Consider the following 18,186-nt stretch of genomic DNA (forward strand, 5'->3'; position numbering starts at 1 on the left):
CGCCCTTTCTGGGTCAGTTTTGCTTCTATTTGGGAATCACTATCTGGTGATCCTGTGGCAACAAAGTGACAGCTAGAATAGAGAAGCATAAAGGGGGGTACGGTCCAGGGAAAATGCTGTGGGAGTGGAGCAAGGGGACTAAGAGCACACCACAGAAGATTAGACATGAGGCAGCAAAAATCAGAGCAAGTAGGAAAGAAACTAGCAAAAGTTGGGGCAAAAGGAAAAGAAACTGATGAGATATTTTAATTCATTGTGGGGTGGGGGAAGATCACATTAATAGATAAATATACTGTCTAGTTCATCTGGGAAGGAAACAAAGACATTTGCATTCTAGAAACAGTGGGGCTTATTTGGCCATACAAGCACAGATCTGCAAAGCAAAATCTATAAGGATAGCCAAAGAGTTTGCCACCAATGCACTTAGAGGCATGGACAGTTGCCTTGGGCTGGAAGCTTTTGTGTTTCACGTGTTTGTTAATGATTTTATACATTTATTTATTTATTTATTTATTTATTTATTTATTTATTTATTTATTTAAATCTATGTGTGTCTGTGTATGCACGTCTGTAGGGGGCAGGGTATGTGCATTGAGTGCAGGTACCCATGGAGGCCAAAAGGGGGCATAGGATCCCTACAGCTGGAGTTACAGGTTGTTCTAAGCCACTCGACCCAATGCTGGGCATTGAACTCAGGTCCTCTAGAGGAGCAGCAAGAGCTCTTAATCACTGAGATGTTTCTCTGGTCCAGTTATGTGTCTTTAGAGCATGAATAATCTCTCCAGGTACCACTTTTTAACCTGTTTCACAAGGACACTTTCATCTGACCTTTTTCATAGACATTATGTGAACAGATCACTCAGGAAACATTTATTGAAGGTGTACTCCAGGATCAGACAGATATATACGTGTTTTGCAAGAGGCAAATAGAGCATTAATGAAGAATGCAATCACCCGTTTTTCTATAATTCTAATAAGTACTGTGTCTCCGTTCTTGTGAAATCTATGTCTCTCCTAGAGAAATAGGAATTCTGTATATAAACTTAAAATTTCAAGATTTGGAAATCATTTAGGTAGCATGAAGCACTTAGCCTTCATTTCCTGTGCCTGGGTATTTTCATCCGGTGAACAGGGGCAGGAGACGACAGAGGATTTTTCTCCTGGGCTTCAAAAAGTGGTGCCTAGTCCAGCTCTAAACTGCTCAGGTTCTGCATCCTACCTCCTCACTATAATCAGGCTGTCAGGTCCCTTCCACGTACAGGCATCAGCATTAGGAAGCAGTGACATCTGGGCCTGCAAAGATTCCACTCAGTACCGAGCACAGCGATGTGGGGATGCCTAGGCACACAGGGGCAGGCTGACCTGACATGACTATCCTGCATGTTAAGGTGCTATGCAACTTTCTCAGTGGTGGGGTTAGAATAAACTTTAGGCAATGAAAAAAGTTTACAAAAATATGGCTTTTTTTTTTTTTTTTTTTTTTTGTGCAACAGTAAAAGTTATAAGATGCCCTGCCCCCAAGGCAGAAAGACTTGATATTGCTGATAAGCTTTAAGGCAGAGAAGGACACTATCTAAATTTAATAACAGACAATACTGACGACTGTACATGTAGGGGACATTTAGGGGAAATTGTGCTGCCACTTGGTTTTGCAAAATCAATCTTGGTAATGTCAATAAAAGTTGAATCACTAGTGTTGCCTCTAGCATGTTCATTTACTTTGGTCTTTATTATGGCATGGGAAATATTTGTTCTGTACTTCGTGGCTATTTCTTGGCTTAAGGGGGTTTCTTACATGATCATTGCTACATTATTGGCATGCTCTTTTCTGCTTGGAAATATCTGATGCCTGGAGTCATCCTGAGGTTACTGGTCTCTAGATCTTGACTATTCCATTGTCAGGTAGAAGTTAGATGGCTTGACCCAAACTCGGTCCTAGCTTCTCTGATGTTGTCTTCAAGTCCTCCCATCCCCCTTTACCTGCTTTGTGAGTCACTGAAGGATGGCATGTTTATGACTGTCCTTGATTTCTGTGGCCTCACCATAAATGACCCCACAATTCAGATCTTCACTGCTCTGATTGAGACCACTCACTCCTCAGTAAATGACCAGCAGAGACCCGCTGATGTTAATTTCCATGATGTTAATGTCTAAGGAGAGTGCCGAAAATCTCCTTCCCGAGAAAGAAGACTTCCCATGACTGCTCCAAATTGGATCAGTCTTATTTTAAACTAGGTAGTCTCTTCTTATCACCTCAGAGCCCGAGAATACCATTTCTCAAAGCACAGATGTTGTAAAAACTTCTTTAAAACCATGATCAAATAAGTCTGGGAAATGCAGGATTAAATAAAATTATAGAGCTTTCTCTCTTATATGCCATTTTAGATCTCTTGATCTGCTAATGGCACCAGGATGCTAGGAGACAGAGTTAATATGTGCAGTACTTTTCCGAAATTTTTGGCCTACCTTGTCCAAGACTTTTCTCATGAGACTAATGTCCTAGAAGTTACTTGGGGGAAATGTGAGTTTGGACTTATAGTGCTTAGATTCAGTTTCTTTCAAAGAGAAATTTAAAAAACCACAGTAAAGGGCAAAGGGACAGGAGGGAAATGGAAAAAGAATATAATTTTGCTAGTGCCTGGCAATACTTGTGTTTCCTGAGGGAGGGGGCGAAAATGAGTTTCTTTGGAACTGTAGCAAAATGACTGATTTTTCACAGTTCCTCACGTTCATGTGTTCAGAGATTGTCCTACACTCCAAGAAACAAGGGCAAGGGTTTGTGGCTGCTTGTCTAGAAGACACAGCTGGTTGGCCCTGATGGCTATTGGAAGGCCAGAGCTGGAAGACTTTCAGGAAGACATGCTTTCCCTTTAAGTCAGCTCAGCTGGCTTAGCACAGTGGACATTAAATGGAATCTCACCCAAATTAGCTCCTCGAATAGACTGTCAGGATGGCACATTCAGATATATGTCTCTCACTTTCTGTTAAGAAGTAGCTCTAGCCTCTGGGGCATCGCTGTATATGGCCTACAGAGTCATGCATGGGGGCTGCAATCAGTTGGGAGAGACTTTGTAGGTTTTCATAAGTGCTACACTCCATGGCTGAATTCCTTAATGATGCCCCTGTTGATTTTAGGTTGTTGATACACGTGCAGAGGAGGACACCATTTTCTAAATCTGAGGCCATGATCTAACAGGGAATCAATTCTATTTCTGGTGCCAACCAAATTTCACACCATAGGTCCGTGTTTAAGTCTCCTTTGCCCACTGAAAGAGTGAAACATTCTGTTTCTACCATAAACTGTAAGCTCAGGAACCATGGTCCTAATTAGCTTCAACCTTTAATCTACCTTGTTCTGATTGACATGGACAAGAACAAAAGAATAAGTAGATGGGTTGTTATGCTAGGATTGAAGAGCAAGTAAGTGTGAGGACAGGGTTTTATCTTGCCTTCATGGTACTCTTTATGGTACATGTATAGGTCTGGCAGTGACATTTGCCCCAGGGATTAGCTAGCAGAGCAAACTACTAGTAACAAGCATCTAGCCAAGTAGCCTTTGTTCTGGAGCATGGGATTTTTTCCTAAGGGAGGATGCAGGTTCTACCCCTATGCCCAAGTGTTCAGAGCATTCAGTGACTGTAGTAGTGACAAAGATGTATCCAAGGGCCCTAGGAAATGTCTCAGGTAGACACTGTTCTTGGAATGTTAACTAATTTTGGAGCCCCAAAATTGCAGGACCATTCCTGCCCTGTGGAAACCTTTAATGATGTAGACATGGGAGGGATCATCTGAGCAGGTAAGACACTCCATTGTCAGTCCACGGACACATGTCAGAAGGTCAGATTTTGTGAGACATGTGCTATTCACAAAGCAAACAGATTTGATCTGGTCACCTTTTCCAGTAGGGCATATTAGGGCACATGTCTCTGTTATATCAATAGGTCCATGGGTGACTCACTCCAGTTCTTCATGCTGTCCCTTCCATGATTTCTATTACTATGTCTGGGGGAGGGGGGTGTCCAGGGTGGCCTTCTGGCATTCATGGTTCAGGAGGACAGCCAAAGTGAGGTCTTCAGGCCTCACACCAATGAAGCCTCACACTGACTATTCATGGGAGAGTACCAAGAAACAAAAGGCAGTATGCCAAAGGGTAGTAACCCAGGGCAGTGACCTCAGATATTCAGGGATGTGGTGGTAGAGGCAAAAACTGATACATAAAACCAAACAAAGCCAAGGACATGTAAGGTAATGACATACAGTTAATCCTTCTACTTTCAAGGTTACCAAACAGAGCTGTTTCAGAGGGCTATAGTCCATGCAGGGGAGCCTTTTTGCATGTGGCTTTGGAGATCTGCCAATCCTGTAAGGAAACCTACTGCAGTGCTGGGGTCTCTGAGGGTAAGTTCTTCAGGGTACAAAGGTCACGATTTTCATGATTTGTGCTCTGTATAACTGGCTCCCCCTGGAGTCTTATTTCTGACAAAACGTTCTAAGAACTAGACCTTAACTAACTTCTTTGGGATGCCCATGATGTGAAGGGAGAGAAGGGAGGCCTCTGAAAACAAGCAAAACCCTCCCTAGCCAATTCTGACGTGCTCACTACACACAGTTAATACCACACAGCTTCTTGATGATGTCTGAGATACTCTGTCTTCCACAAACGATTCTGTGCCTTTACCAAATCCCACTCATCTTGTGGAATAACTTATTGTACAAACCATTTTATGATCCTACATTACAAAGGTGCAGTAAAAGGAGAAAAGAAAAAACCTACTAATATTGACCATATTGTTTTGATTAATTTGCACCTAAGTTCATAATTTGCATATGAATCACCTTTGGAGTTTTATTACTAGACAGTATAGTTTTTGATTAATGCATGAGTGTGAACCCAGTTGAAACCTGCAGGTATTTCTCTCTTTTCCTTTTTCTTTTCTTTTTTTCTTTTGGTTTAGTCATTTCGTCTTTTAATTTACTTTACTTAGTCAAGGAAGAAGGTAGGCTCCAAACCAAATAAACCGGACTCCTTGACTTCATGGACACAAAGGGCAGCAAAAGAGAGGCTCCTTTTGGCATTTTACCTCACTACTAACGCACATCACTGAGAGCTTCTGCAGGAGAGAGCTCAGCAGACTCAAGGTTTCTCTGGTTGTCAGGCTCTTGAGAATCGCGTGCTTTCTTTTAAAACTTGGAAAGACGCATTCCAGAGTAACTAGCCATTAGATATGAGCCAGCAATAAGCTGCATATCTAGGAAAGAAGAAAGAAGGGGAGGAAAGAAAATGCATAATATAAACAAGAAAAGACAAAACCTTAAAGAGGAAGGAGAAAGGAAAACATTTAGATTCCCTGAGTGATGGAAATAAATACCGAAGCTATTAGTTTCAGTTCAAAGAACGTATCACTTTATGCTGTTTATTATTTCTTGAGGATTATTTATTTTATCTTAAAATATCCAAAGTGTAAGAGGGGTCCTAGAGGTAAGCAGCAATGAAACTGACCTGGTCCGGAGAGGGCCTGTGGTTGGAATGCTGTGACCTCCCAGGAGACCGGTGGTGGTGGTGATGGTGGTGGTGGTGGTAATGGTGGTGGTCCTCATCATAGTTGTCTGCCATCAGCTTCATTCTATTCTGGGTCTGTGCAGAAGGAAAACCAGGGAAGACTCCATCAGGAGCTAGACGACAAGCTCAGTAGACACAGGGCACAAGGACAGCACCTACAAGGAGTGCTCCATTTACATCACTCCAGAAGTTCTCCTTTTTAGGCACATTTAATGTAATAAAGGAGCTATGCCATTAGCTTTGGTATAGGAAGCTTTGATCATTCCCTTGGAGCTAGCTAGGTAACGCCTGTACATGTCAATGCACTTTTTGAGAGGGAGACGAACACGTCGTAAGGTATAGTCAAAGAGATCCAGAATGGACTTAAAATCACAAGATGCCCACAGTCACTTTGCACTTTACAGAAGGCCCCCAGGAGGCCCTGGAAGGAATGCTGGGAAAGGGATATGTGGAGACACAGAGTGACAATGATCTCACAGAACAAGGCGGGGAAGTGCATGTCCAAACTGCCAAATGCAGGGGCACTGATAGAGCCCGTGCTCGGCTACGATGGAGACTTCTCAGGAAAGGTGTCTACAGGTTTTTTAGCTGCATTGTTCTTTGAGAGAATTGGTATAATGGCGGCAGAAAACCAACTGACCGCTCTAATCCTGTGGTGCTCATCATAGGGGAGTCTCGGAGTCATAGTTTAATACTGAGAGCCATGGGGCAAGAAACAGAGTAAGGATGAACTGGCTGCACAAAGCCATAACATCAACAATGCCCACAGCCCGCGGGAAAGAGCAGAAGAAGGCAGCTGCCCTGGAGAGTCGGAAAGTGTGAGTTTAAGGAAAGGACGTCCTACGTACAAGTGTTGCTCCACCTGACTTTATAGGATGTATTATTGTCCTAAGATGATTAAATGTCCAACCTTCCATACCCTTCCCTCTAAAATGGGCATGATTCCTCTCAGGATTGCTGAGGAGCAAGTGTCAGTCAAATGCCTTTACCACCATTATTGTTGCCATTTTTTTCCTGTAAGAATGTTCTTTTTTGTGTTTGCTGGGTCCTTTGCCTGAGATTCCTGTCCTTGCCCCCCTTTCCATCCTAATTCCTGAGCCTCACTAATTCATAGCACTTTCTCTAGGAGCCTACTTTTGTCCATCTGTGTGTCTATCTCCCTGATCCATCCATCTGTCCATCCATCCATCCATCCATCCATCCATCCATCCATCCATCCATCCATCCATCTATCCATCCATCCATCCGTCCGTCCATCCATCCATCCATCCATCATCTATCTCTATCTATCTATCTATCTATCTATCTATCTATCTATCTATCTATCTATCTATCTATCTATCTATCATCTATCTATCTATCTATCATCTATCTATCATCTATCTATCTATCTATTTATCTATCATCTATCATCTATCTATCATATATCTATCTATCATCTATCTATCCATCTATCATCTATCTATCTATCTATCTATCTATCTATCTATCTATCTATCTATCTATCTAACTATCTATCTATCTATCTATCTATCTATCTATCTATCTATCTATCTATCATCTTTCCATTGAGCAGTGCTGGGGATTGAACCCAGGGCACTGTAATTACCAAGCATATTTTCTATCATGGAGCTACACCTTTTCCAGCAACTTTCTTTATGTCCACCCTTGAATCTCGGGACACAGAAGCAAACAGCAAGCCGATACTGCTGCAGTGACTGGAAGGGCAATGGGTGCTGCGTGTCTTTCTTCAGTAGAAAAGGTCACCAAGAGTTGAGGACATAATGTAGGTTGCCATAGTGGTCCCCTGGTGGTTCAGGATGACACTGACCCATTAGTACTCCCAGAGCCTGAAGTTGGAGGCCATCAGACTTTCCAAGCAGTCAGATTTTTTTTTGTGCAAAATAATAATTATTTAATAATAAAGAGTTTTATGGACCCAAAATAGTGCATGCTCAGTATTTCTCATGTACAACTGTGCTCTCCAAGATTTCCTAAGAGGAATAATCACTATTGCAATTTGGCAGCAGTAAAGGAAGACATAGATTTTAGCCCCAAGAGCCATTGACAAACGGCACGGACATTTCTGCATCTTCTTGTTTTCAATCTCTGAGCCCCCTTTCTTGTTTGGCTGCTAGTAAAGACGGCAAACAGCCGAACAGGTAGGCATAGCTATCCCATAAGTACTCAGGGTCTGTTAAGTTTTGGAAACACCTAATGTTCCAGCTCTACCTGCCAAAGGGATGCCTTGTGATTTATTCATTCCATCTTTTCAAATGTGTACAATATTTGAAAGGTCCCAAAGTGAGCATAAAAATGCATGTATATGATAAAATAATAAAAATATTAAAAAGACCCACTTTAAAAACTAAATTAAAAAAAAAAAGCTCAGGCAAACTTTGGCAGCTGCTAGCATTTCCATTCTTCATGTCCACGTAATGCATCAGAAGACCCAGTGGACAAGTCAGGCCTTCGAGAAAGAACAGGACAGTAGAGCCCTGTGGATAAGAGCCTCCTAAGTGCCCCTGCCATCTCAGACATGAGATGCTGAAGTTCAATGTTCACACCTAAAATCCCAGTCTTGCCGCAGGGGACTGTACTCTTGAACTCATGGATTAATAAATCTGGAACACTCTTCCACATAGAATTGTGGGGAGGGGGCTGAAGTGAGCTATGAGACCCAGGGCAGTGGCAGAGAAGCAGGCTAGCCCGAGAATGAGTGATAGGGGCTAAATGAACACACGAGAACACGATAACACTGCTATTGTAAACACCACAATGCCCTTATCCTTCAGGGGAGCCCCTGTGACTTTATGAGGTCATTTTCTGACCAGCAACAATGCTCAAGCCCCTACCTTTGAACTGTGTCCCATAAAAGAATGCACAAGCTAAACAAGATGCTCTATGCAGCCCTAAATGTGTCTGCCAAAATGAGGTGTTGGAGAGTAGGCATGTCATGAGATGGGGACTGTAAATGAATGATGTCATCTTTCCAATTTGGTGCTGAAATATAAATAAACCACATTGTTCATATGAATACCAGATCTGGGAGAAATGTACACAGAGCAGTTGTGAGCGGAAGGGGCTTCTTTTGATTAGTCTGGGAGGAGAGAAGGGTGTGAAACAGAGGTGAACTCGAGTTTGGTCCCATACTTCAGACTGTTTTTATTTATCTTGCTGGTAACATATCTCTGAAACTGTGGCCGATTTCTTGCAGCCTGGGTGATCATGTTATGTCCCATAAAACAACTGAGCAATCTGGCTCCTTTAATGTAAATGTAATGTAAAGACCTCTTCTCATCGCCCACCCCTGTGATCCACACTGTTTTCTCTCATCCCTGCCCAGTTACATTGTTTCTCTACCACACAAAGAAAACCCTGGGAGCTACAGTAACCAGCATGCCTTAGTGGACAGCAAAAGCAACCCTGGGAAAGTTTTAAGATCTGAACAAGGATGCTATCTGTTCAAACTCCACACAAGTTCAACGATGGCTTTCTTAGGATGGCTCATGTCCCTAACCAAAAGAATACATAAAGGCCCACCACAAGCATGTCTTCTGAATGGACCTAACTGGAAATCCAGAAAAGCTCACAGGGAGTTGGAGAGGCACAGCCTTTCCAGAGCACAGAGCTTAAAACACGGGGACTTGTTTAGTGATTCCCCGGGGCCCATTTTCACTTCACCCATGACATCTCTATCACCCTGAAGCACCCTTTTCTGGCCACCGTGTCAGACTCTCTTTGCTATACACTGAAGCATCCCTGCTGAGACATCATGACTGCATGCTCCCCGCCTTCTTGCTTCTAGAAACTGTCTGTTTCTTTAGGGCCAACACCTCATAACAGTTTTCCTTTTGCATGATTGCCTACCATAGGATGTTTCCTTTAGCCAGTGTGACATAGAATTCCGAGTACTCTCTGAATTTAATGTCCCTAGAGGCTCCCACAGCCCCCAGGACATTTGATTCTTTGATTCTCAACATGCTTGCAGGTTTCTTGTTAGGTGGCTTTTTAAACCTCTGTTCTCTTCTCCTTCTCTTCCACCTTTGGAAGTACCGCTTTCTGTTTCAGCCCTGCCCTTTGTCCTCTATCCCTTTAAGTGAGCTACATCCTTGAATTCTTATGCTCTTAGCTCCAATGCCACCACTTCTAGATATATCTTTCAGAAGGCCACATCATAAGGAACCATGTGTTTTACCATCTCTCCCAGAACCCTTCAGTGGCCCTTTCCCAACCTCCTGCCCAACACAGGGCTTACCCCAAAGAATGGCAAATAAAACTGCATGCTGGCTTGGCTTCCTGAGGTAATTTCTGTGGTAAGAATCTCTTGAAGTATGTACTGTGTCTAGATATTCCTTGTATTCATCACCTACTGAAGAGTCTAGAAATGTGTGCCATCCATGTAAATGAATACGTGCGTGAATGAGGACAACATGGGTTACTTTGGGACACATGAGAGACTTCGAGGACCCAGTTGAACACTTACACTCTCCCTGATGGGCATGTTGTTGTGTTGTTGTTGTTGTATGGTCTTTCTTGAGAGTGGATACAGAAGGATAAATAAACAGCTCCTGATCTACTAGACACATAAACTTGCTCTTCTTTAAGGAATATTCTATTTCTCAGTAAAGTGGGCCTAGAGCCTACCTGCCCAATTATTTAATCATTAATAAGAAGTAACTACATCTTGTGATGTGCATTTTCTAACTGTCCCCTGGCCCTTGAAAGAGCAGGGGACTTTGGAAGGCTTTTTTTTTCTTTCTTTTTCTTCTTCTTCTTCTTCTTCTTTTTTTTTTTTTTTTTTTTTTTTTACCAGTACCAAAAGTCAACCTGGAAAACAAAAACTAAATCACTGAACAACCTGTGCGCAAAGGTGCTAGATGCTCTCTGTATCCCCTCTGACATTTCTGAACACTTTATTTCAAAAATTTCTGAACCAGGAGCTTTCAAACACGATAAAAAAAAAAAATCCTTGATTGACTAGTAGAAGATGTCATAGCTTAATGGCAATATGTAGCTATAAACATGTGAGAGGAGAAACGGGAGGGAAGGGGGAGGTTTGGATAGATAACCAGAGGCAGGAGAGAGTCCCCCACAGCTGAAGGCAGACTTACCATGTTAAGCTTCTTTGCAGCTAGAACTTGAAAGTTGTCTTGGCTACAAGTATAGAAGGAGACAAACACGGCCAGGTGCCACAGCAAACTGGCCTTCTCCTAGCCTTGAACAAGAAATGCCACTTAAGACATGAGGTGTGGATGCTCCTTTCTTTTTCCCGTTATTAAGTAGGGAAATAGCAGGGAAACACCTATCTGAACAAACCACTCACCCTCTCTCTTGGAAGAACTGAAGTTCGGAGTGTAATGGGAAAAGTTTAGGATAGAACCCAAACTGTGTGTTATGTACTGAGACATCTTTGAGGAAACGGGCCAGGGTCTTGGCGTCTGTTTACAATATTGGCTGACCCTCTCTCCCTCCCGTTCTCACTTCCGCATTCTGCTGTCATGCTTCTGTTATCAATTCCCAAAACATGCAACACATCCTATCAGAATTTTGTTTTCAGAAATTCCAGATAAACTCTCTCTAGATCCTCCCAAGCTCATACCTGCCTTCTGTGTAGGATTAATATACCCTAGAGCTTGACTCCTTCCTCCAGATACCACAGACTTCTCACTGAACTATAGAGCTGCTGTATTCTCTGCACACAGGCAGCTTCTTTCTGTCAGATAGTCGTTATAGTGATCGTGAGCCCTACGGGGTCCCTGCCCCTCTAGATTGGGGTGAGCATGAAAATGAGGTCATGAGCGCAGACCAACTATCACAGATCAGTGCTGACACCTCTGTTGGTTTCTCTAGAGAGCAGTCTTGGTAGTTTGCAGTTTTTCTTTCTTTCTTTCTTTTCCCTTCTTTTGCTAGAGCTGTGAAAGGGAGATTATCCTCTCACACAGCATCCCACAGCCGTCTTAGTAGGCTGGGGAATTCTCTGAAAGGTCACTTGACAAGGACGTTATCTCTGTCCCCCTACCAGCTTCGGAGCTTCCAGGAGATGAGGAGGGGATTGATAGAGAGACCCCTATACTCTGTCCACGGTATGTAGGTATGCGCCTTAGAAAGAGCATGGGCATTTTAAGAGGGAGCTATATATTAAAGTTGGTACACGTCACTTTGCTTACGTGGCCCTTGCCGTGTTAGACAACGATGCTGTCCTGTGTCATCTTAGTCACATGGCACAGCAGCCCTGTGACCCAGGCTGGAGTGGAGGGGCTATTTTAACAAGGACAGGATCCTATGAAAATGTGAATTACTAAGTACTAGCCCATAAAGGTGTTTCTTACCCCGGCTTACCTGAGGAGGAAACAGAGACAGAGAGACGCAGTCTAAACCAACTGGGACTGGGGCAGTCTGATGGGATCCCTGGGTACTACCTCTTGAATCTTTGTGGATTGGCTCCCATCATAAAAATGGGGGGAAACAAATCAAGTTTGGTCTGGAAGTGAGTTGGGGCCTCTGGAGAGACTCCAGTCAGAGCATAAAAAGTAAAGCAGTTCACAGGCATTTAAAGTTCCTGGTGAGAAGGATGAAATCCACAAAGCCTCCGCTGAGGTTCAAAGGAGTGGTATGCTGCTGACTAACCCTACTGTAAACTCACAAGTCATCCTCTGCAATCCTCAAGGTTCAAAGGAGTGTGTGCTGTTCACTAGCTCTGGTAGAAATGTACAAGTCACCCTCTACAGTCCTTACTGCCTCTTGATGCTTCCACCCAGCACAGAGGTTTGGATCTGGCTAACTTAAAGTGCTAACAACTACCAAGGAATTCCTAACATCCTGAGCACTGGTCCCTGCAGTGGAGTTTGGGGGAGGGGGAGGCCCTAGACCTTTCCCCCATTAAGCTACCAGGCTGAGCGCAGGTCTGTCGAATTAAGTAGTGGGCAGCAAATGCTATACTTAGCTTTTAAACACTTGTAAAGTCCTCTTCATTCATTTATCTTACTTGTCACTGACAAGCTCCTCAAGGACTGTAACAGTATGCAGAGCCTGGAGAGCCTGGGTAAACAACACATATTTTATGTGGAATCTAAACCGTTTCAACCCAGAGAGTCAATAGAGGGTCTCAGAAAAACCCAGGACTCTTCTACTGAGCTGCGAGGGGTTCTGGGCATGGTCTGTTCTGAGCTTCTCTACAAAGCAGACTGGGAGATCAAATATCCTTAAAAAACAAAACTGCAAAGATTAAAAAAAATAGTTAGAAAAGAAAGGAGGACAGGAAGAGGGAGAGAATGAAAGAGAGACAAAGATGGATGGAGGGAAGATGAGAGAGGAAGAGGAGGAGGAAGAAAGAGGGTACAAAAGCCACCAAGGAAAGAAGGGGAAAACAAGAAAGGAAAGGGATGGGAAAAGGGGAGGTGGTAAGAGGAAGGAGGAAGGAAGAAGGAAGAAAATGATCCTGCTATATGTACATTTTATGATTTAGATTACATTTGTGCTGATGAGGTGGGCTGAGATCTTCACTTAGTGCATAAGCGAACAAATGTTTGCCCACACTGGCTGAGATCTGCCCCACCAGATCATCTCTACCCAGAGATGAGAGCCAAAGGATGCCCAGCCTTAGGGCCCAGCACAACGGAAGGGGTCAAGTCACCAGACAGGCACTGACCACAGGAGCTCTGAGGCTGAGTGATCAGCCACAGGTTAGGAAGGGACCCCAATATTCTTAGATAAATGAGGGAGATCCAGAGAAAGAACAGGAGCCCACAGAGACTTCACAGAAGAGTCACAGAGAGGAAAGGGCCCTCTAAGTTACGTGTTCATTTTAAAGTGCACTATGCTAAGTTATAGCACACACCTCTGAGAAAACATCTAAAGAAAGTACAGTCTTGTGCACTGAAGAAACAGAGAAGGCCATCCTCAGGATGATGGATGCTTGGGAAACTATCATCGGAATGAAAGAGAAAAGCAACAGCATTGGTCTGGGTGACTGAGGGTAGAGACTAGACACTCTTGGCAGCCCAGGGAAAATGAACCACTCTGTGGTAGAGGACATTCTTCCACAGAGGCTCAGACACTTGTGCTGAACAGGGAGATGGTGCCATTTGGACCTGCTCCCAGTTCTGAAATCGGTGGGCAGAAAGGCAAAACCTAAGACCACTTCTGCGCTCCACCCTTCAGAACCAAGTAGTGACAACACAAGGGGAAGGGAGGAGGACATTGTGAGCGAGGCAGGGTACACGTGTAGTAGGGCTACTGGCCATGCCAAGCATAGCCTGAGCCAGGGAGAGGGGCTGACGACTGGGGGGGGGGCAGTTTGGCAGGGCCAAGAGAACCAGGTAGCCAGGAGAGAGAGAGGGAGAGGGGGAGGAAAGGGGGTTACTGACTTGGAGGGAGGCATACATAGCTAGTGCCTTGGACAAGGAACAAATCACTCTCCCAGCTGGTCTCCAACACGGGCAAGAGTAAGAAATGTAAACATGCTCATCCATTTTCCAATCAGTCAGAAAGCAAATGGGAAGAGAGAATTCACAGCAAGTGTCCCAAATCGCAAATCTTCGAAGCCTCCCCTGAGGCATTTATCTTCCCATGGTGGCTAGGAGTCCCTTCTTTCCATTTGAACTGGGATCTTCTGGCTGGCTTTCTACAGCATACTATGAACCCATGCTGACCAGGACCGCTTTAGTCCTAGGTGGAAGGAGAGGCTGAGTCCCCTATTCTATTCAGGATGGGTCTTCACAGGCCCCATACAAATGATCAATCATGACAGCTCATCACTTGCAGGTCTCACAGGCTTCTAGCTGACACATTCCTCTAGGACACAAAAATAATGTCTCATTTGTAAGCTCACATCTCCTCCTCTGTTTTTTTTTTTTTTTTTTTTTTTTTTACCAGCCTACACTAGAGGCCAAGCCGGGGCCGGTGAATTTGATAGCAATCCAATGAAAGGGGCAAAAATGGAAGGGGAATTCTCTCCCTTCCAGCTCACATTCCTCATTAGCATATCAGATTACATCCATCAAATGGGTACCTTAAAAGTATTCTCTTAGTTACCTTTAAACACACACACACACACACACACACACACACACACACACACACACACACAATTCTGGCTTTCTATAGCCCAGCAAATGAAACAGCACTAGCTCAAAGCTTGGACCTGCACACAGAGATTCAAGTACATATGGGATACATGTCTGCTCACAGTCTAGGGAAAGCTGACTGGAGAATGGGAGTGGTCTTCCTGAAGATCCTAGAGCATTTGAAGCTCTCAAATCCTTTCCCTGCCACCAAGGGCTTCCCAGAATACAGGGCTATTAACTGTTAGTGCTTGGTTACATTTCTAAGGAAGAAATTCTAACTTCACTTAGAGGAGGGGCCAGGGCTTCCAGATGGTGGCGAAATTCATCACTGACAGAATCAGGACTGAGCCAAGGACTCTTTTCTGTTGGCAGCACACAGTTTCTGTTTGCCTTGTTACTGCTGCTCACCAAGTAAGGACAAGCCCACCCTGCCTAAAGCCTGTATTACCATCAGCCCACCTGAAGACACAGCAGTGTGTTCTGAGCACAGTGGTATGGATTCTGATTCCAGCCCCACAGTCTGGACAGTATTAAAATATCCAATCACTGTATTTTGGGTGGCTACAGACATGTTAAAGAATTTTTCTTTTTCATTGAAATAGGAGGCTTAGTTCTCTAAGTGCATTATTGATTTGGTTTTATAATTATCTTCTTTTTTGATACCCATAAGTTTTTATACTATGCAAGTCACATAGACAAGTAATAACATGAAGCAGGACTAGAAGCTGATTAAAAGAGAGAAAAGCCCAATATCCTGATACTTCTGAGGCTGAGGTTTCTTAGTAATGTTTCTAGAAATGTTTCGATAACGCAAGCAAACAGATGATGTATCCACGCTATTTAAAATAAAGTATTAAGAAAAAAAGTATTTTGGAGATGGCTCACTTGCTAGATAAGCGGGAGACTCCAAGTTCAGAGTCCAGCATCCATTTACACTGGGCACAGCCTTGTGGGCATCTGCAACACCAGTGTAGGGAGGCAGAAACATGAGGATCCTGGGGGTTTCCCGACCAGCCAGCCTAACTGAGAACAGAGAGCTTTGGTTCAGTAAGAGGGATTGTGTCAAGAGTATAAGGCACAGAGCTATACAGCAGAGCACCTGACATGTTTTCCTGGCCTCTGTATGCATGTATGCCCCCACACACATATGCACAAACATTTCTCCCATACACATTATAAATAGATCAAACAATTGATTGAAGCAAACGTCCACTACATCTTGCTAGTCCTACATCGATCCATTAGTATGGAGACTTGGGAGGCCAGGGATCTTCATTTTATTTAAAGAGATAATTCAAAAAAACCCTACGTTTTTGACTGCTTTATAGTAGACATACAGTAAACACTGACAGAATCAGTCACTTATGGACATTGGGGCCATTTTCAGCTTTTCTTTTGCCAGTAATGCTTTAAGGAATACTTTGGCAAGGGAACAGCTTGCCTTCTGACATGAGTTTGTTCTCAACAAGGATGGATGCTTCAACACACCACAGCTGTTTCCAGACTACGTTAGGAAAAGAGAGATTCAAGTGATAGCCCTGGAATAAAGTATAAACATTTTAAACTTGGAAAGATACCACCAAATTCAACATCCAGGCTGTACCTCTTCCCCTGGACTGTGCTTCCACGGGCTTTCTTCAAACCCTTTCATCTTCAAATGTCCTGTAGGTGAGAAAGTGCCCCACAGCTCTGTTTCCCTAATATCCCCTCAGGTGAGAACCTCCTGATTCATGTGGCATCCCTTACTAGTTTGTTAGCTAGAAGATTCCTTCTCAAGTTCTTTTCCACTTTTGGGTCACTTGGAAGAGACTCTCCTTACTTTCTAATGAGAGGAACTGTACATGCTAAAAACATCTGCAGGGGCAAAGTTCAGGAAGAACAGAGCAGAAGCAAGATGGGAAAGGGCTGGAAGAAGAGCCATTCAGGGGCACGCAAGGGACAGGGGCTCTGAGATGGCAGAGCTCTCCTTACTGGGCTACATTAGTGTCTGACGGGCTCACTTAAGAGGGGCAAGATTAGGAAGGCATCAACTTAGCTGGTGAGCATGATGCAGCCAACCCCCTTTTCTTTCATCAACCACCAGGATGGGTGTTGGTTATCCATAGACTATTAGGAGTTATGGGTACACACACACACACACACACACACACACACACACACACACACACATAAGGAAATGGATTTAATCTACACTGGCAGAACTGTAAACTGGTACAAATGCTCTCAATGCTATTTGGGACTGTTAATCTATAGATTCAAACTATGGACTCCATTCATGACTGTGTGTGTGTCTTTTCATGAAAGGAAACCTGGGCAGGTACTCAAGGTAGGGACAAAAGACAAAGGGGATGTTGGTGAGATGTTAATCACAGTGTCAAAGACTGGTTTTAACATTACTTGATCAGAATTTGTTTTAACAAATTATTGAATATTTATTATTGCTATAATAGAATACTTACCAGCCCTCCAAGAGAGTGGCAAATATTTATATTTATTAAAAGGAAAACATAGCATATTATAGAGTTGAATAGGAAGAAAATAAAACTGGGTTTTAAAATAAGCTGTTCATATCACACAATATATAAGTGTCCGTGTGAGTTTTTTAGTCACATAGGAAGAGGATCCACAATATGAGCAGAAACTACTGATGATCATTGCTAGATACTTAGATTTCAAGATTATGTTTTGTCTTTTAATCTTTTATAAGAAGTAAATATTTATTACACGTCAGGACATGATACATAAAATCACAATGATTTGCTCATACTGTACACCAAAAAAAGAAGAGACGGGAATTGCCCCTTGAATTATGAAATGCCATGTTAAGCATTTTAGTTTTGGAGAAGACAGATTTGGGGGAGAGATGGAGGAGCTTAACTTTTGGGGACTCAGGCTTCTGGTATATTCTGTTTTAGTGATCCCAGACAATCCAGAATCAAATGGAGCCCCCTAACTAGCCCCTGACTAAATGATCACAGTCCCACCCTTTTCTCCTCTCCCAACCCACCTCCAAATGCTGATGTTTCTTAGCAACCAGCATCAACAGTGTTTTTCTAGTTTAGTAAAACAGCAACTTCCTCTAGGAGGTCTCAGAAATACTCAAGAATTCATACTTCAAAACTGTAAGGAGAGGCATGGCTGGAGATATGAACACACAGCTGGCTAGAAAAGAAAATGTCCCCAAGTCCATGTCAGGCTCTGAACCAAGGTTCCAGTGCCAAATTCAAATCCTCCCCCAGGAGCTCGGGGGACCTCAGCTGGATCGACTCACTGCCCATCTGAATTCTGTGGGCCAGAGATTAGGACTCTCTCTTTGCTTCGTCTTTTCAAGTTGAGAATAAAGCTTGGAGCTCAAGAAGTTTTTGAGTACAGAGCTATAGCAATGTATAGGGTAAAGTCATACAAGAAATATTTGTCTCATTCCCACACAGTCAACATGGTAATTATATAGGAGCTTGGACATTAAGGACCCAGACATAAAGGGCTGGGTTAAAAGTGTAATTACAGCTCAGATGCAGCATGTGCCTGGGGACATTATACTACAAAACAACAACAAAG

General features: G+C 43.3%; 1 protein-coding gene across 1 annotated transcript in view; it reads right to left on the reverse strand.

Annotated features, from left to right (window-relative positions):
* ERC2 (ELKS/RAB6-interacting/CAST family member 2) overlaps positions 1-18,186 on the reverse strand; it is a gene marked incomplete at its 5' end in the record, with an annotated part of 796,341 nt that overhangs the window by 160,515 nt on the left and 617,640 nt on the right. Inside the window, one exon of the mRNA XM_080926404.1 lies at positions 5,501-5,635. Coding sequence (XP_080782530.1) covers positions 5,501-5,635 — 135 coding nt within the window. The remainder of the gene's footprint in view (positions 1-5,500; positions 5,636-18,186) is intronic.

This window comes from Micromys minutus, assembly GCF_963924665.1.
Source record: "Micromys minutus genome assembly, chromosome: 12".
Lineage (NCBI taxonomy): Eukaryota > Metazoa > Chordata > Mammalia > Rodentia > Muridae > Micromys > Micromys minutus.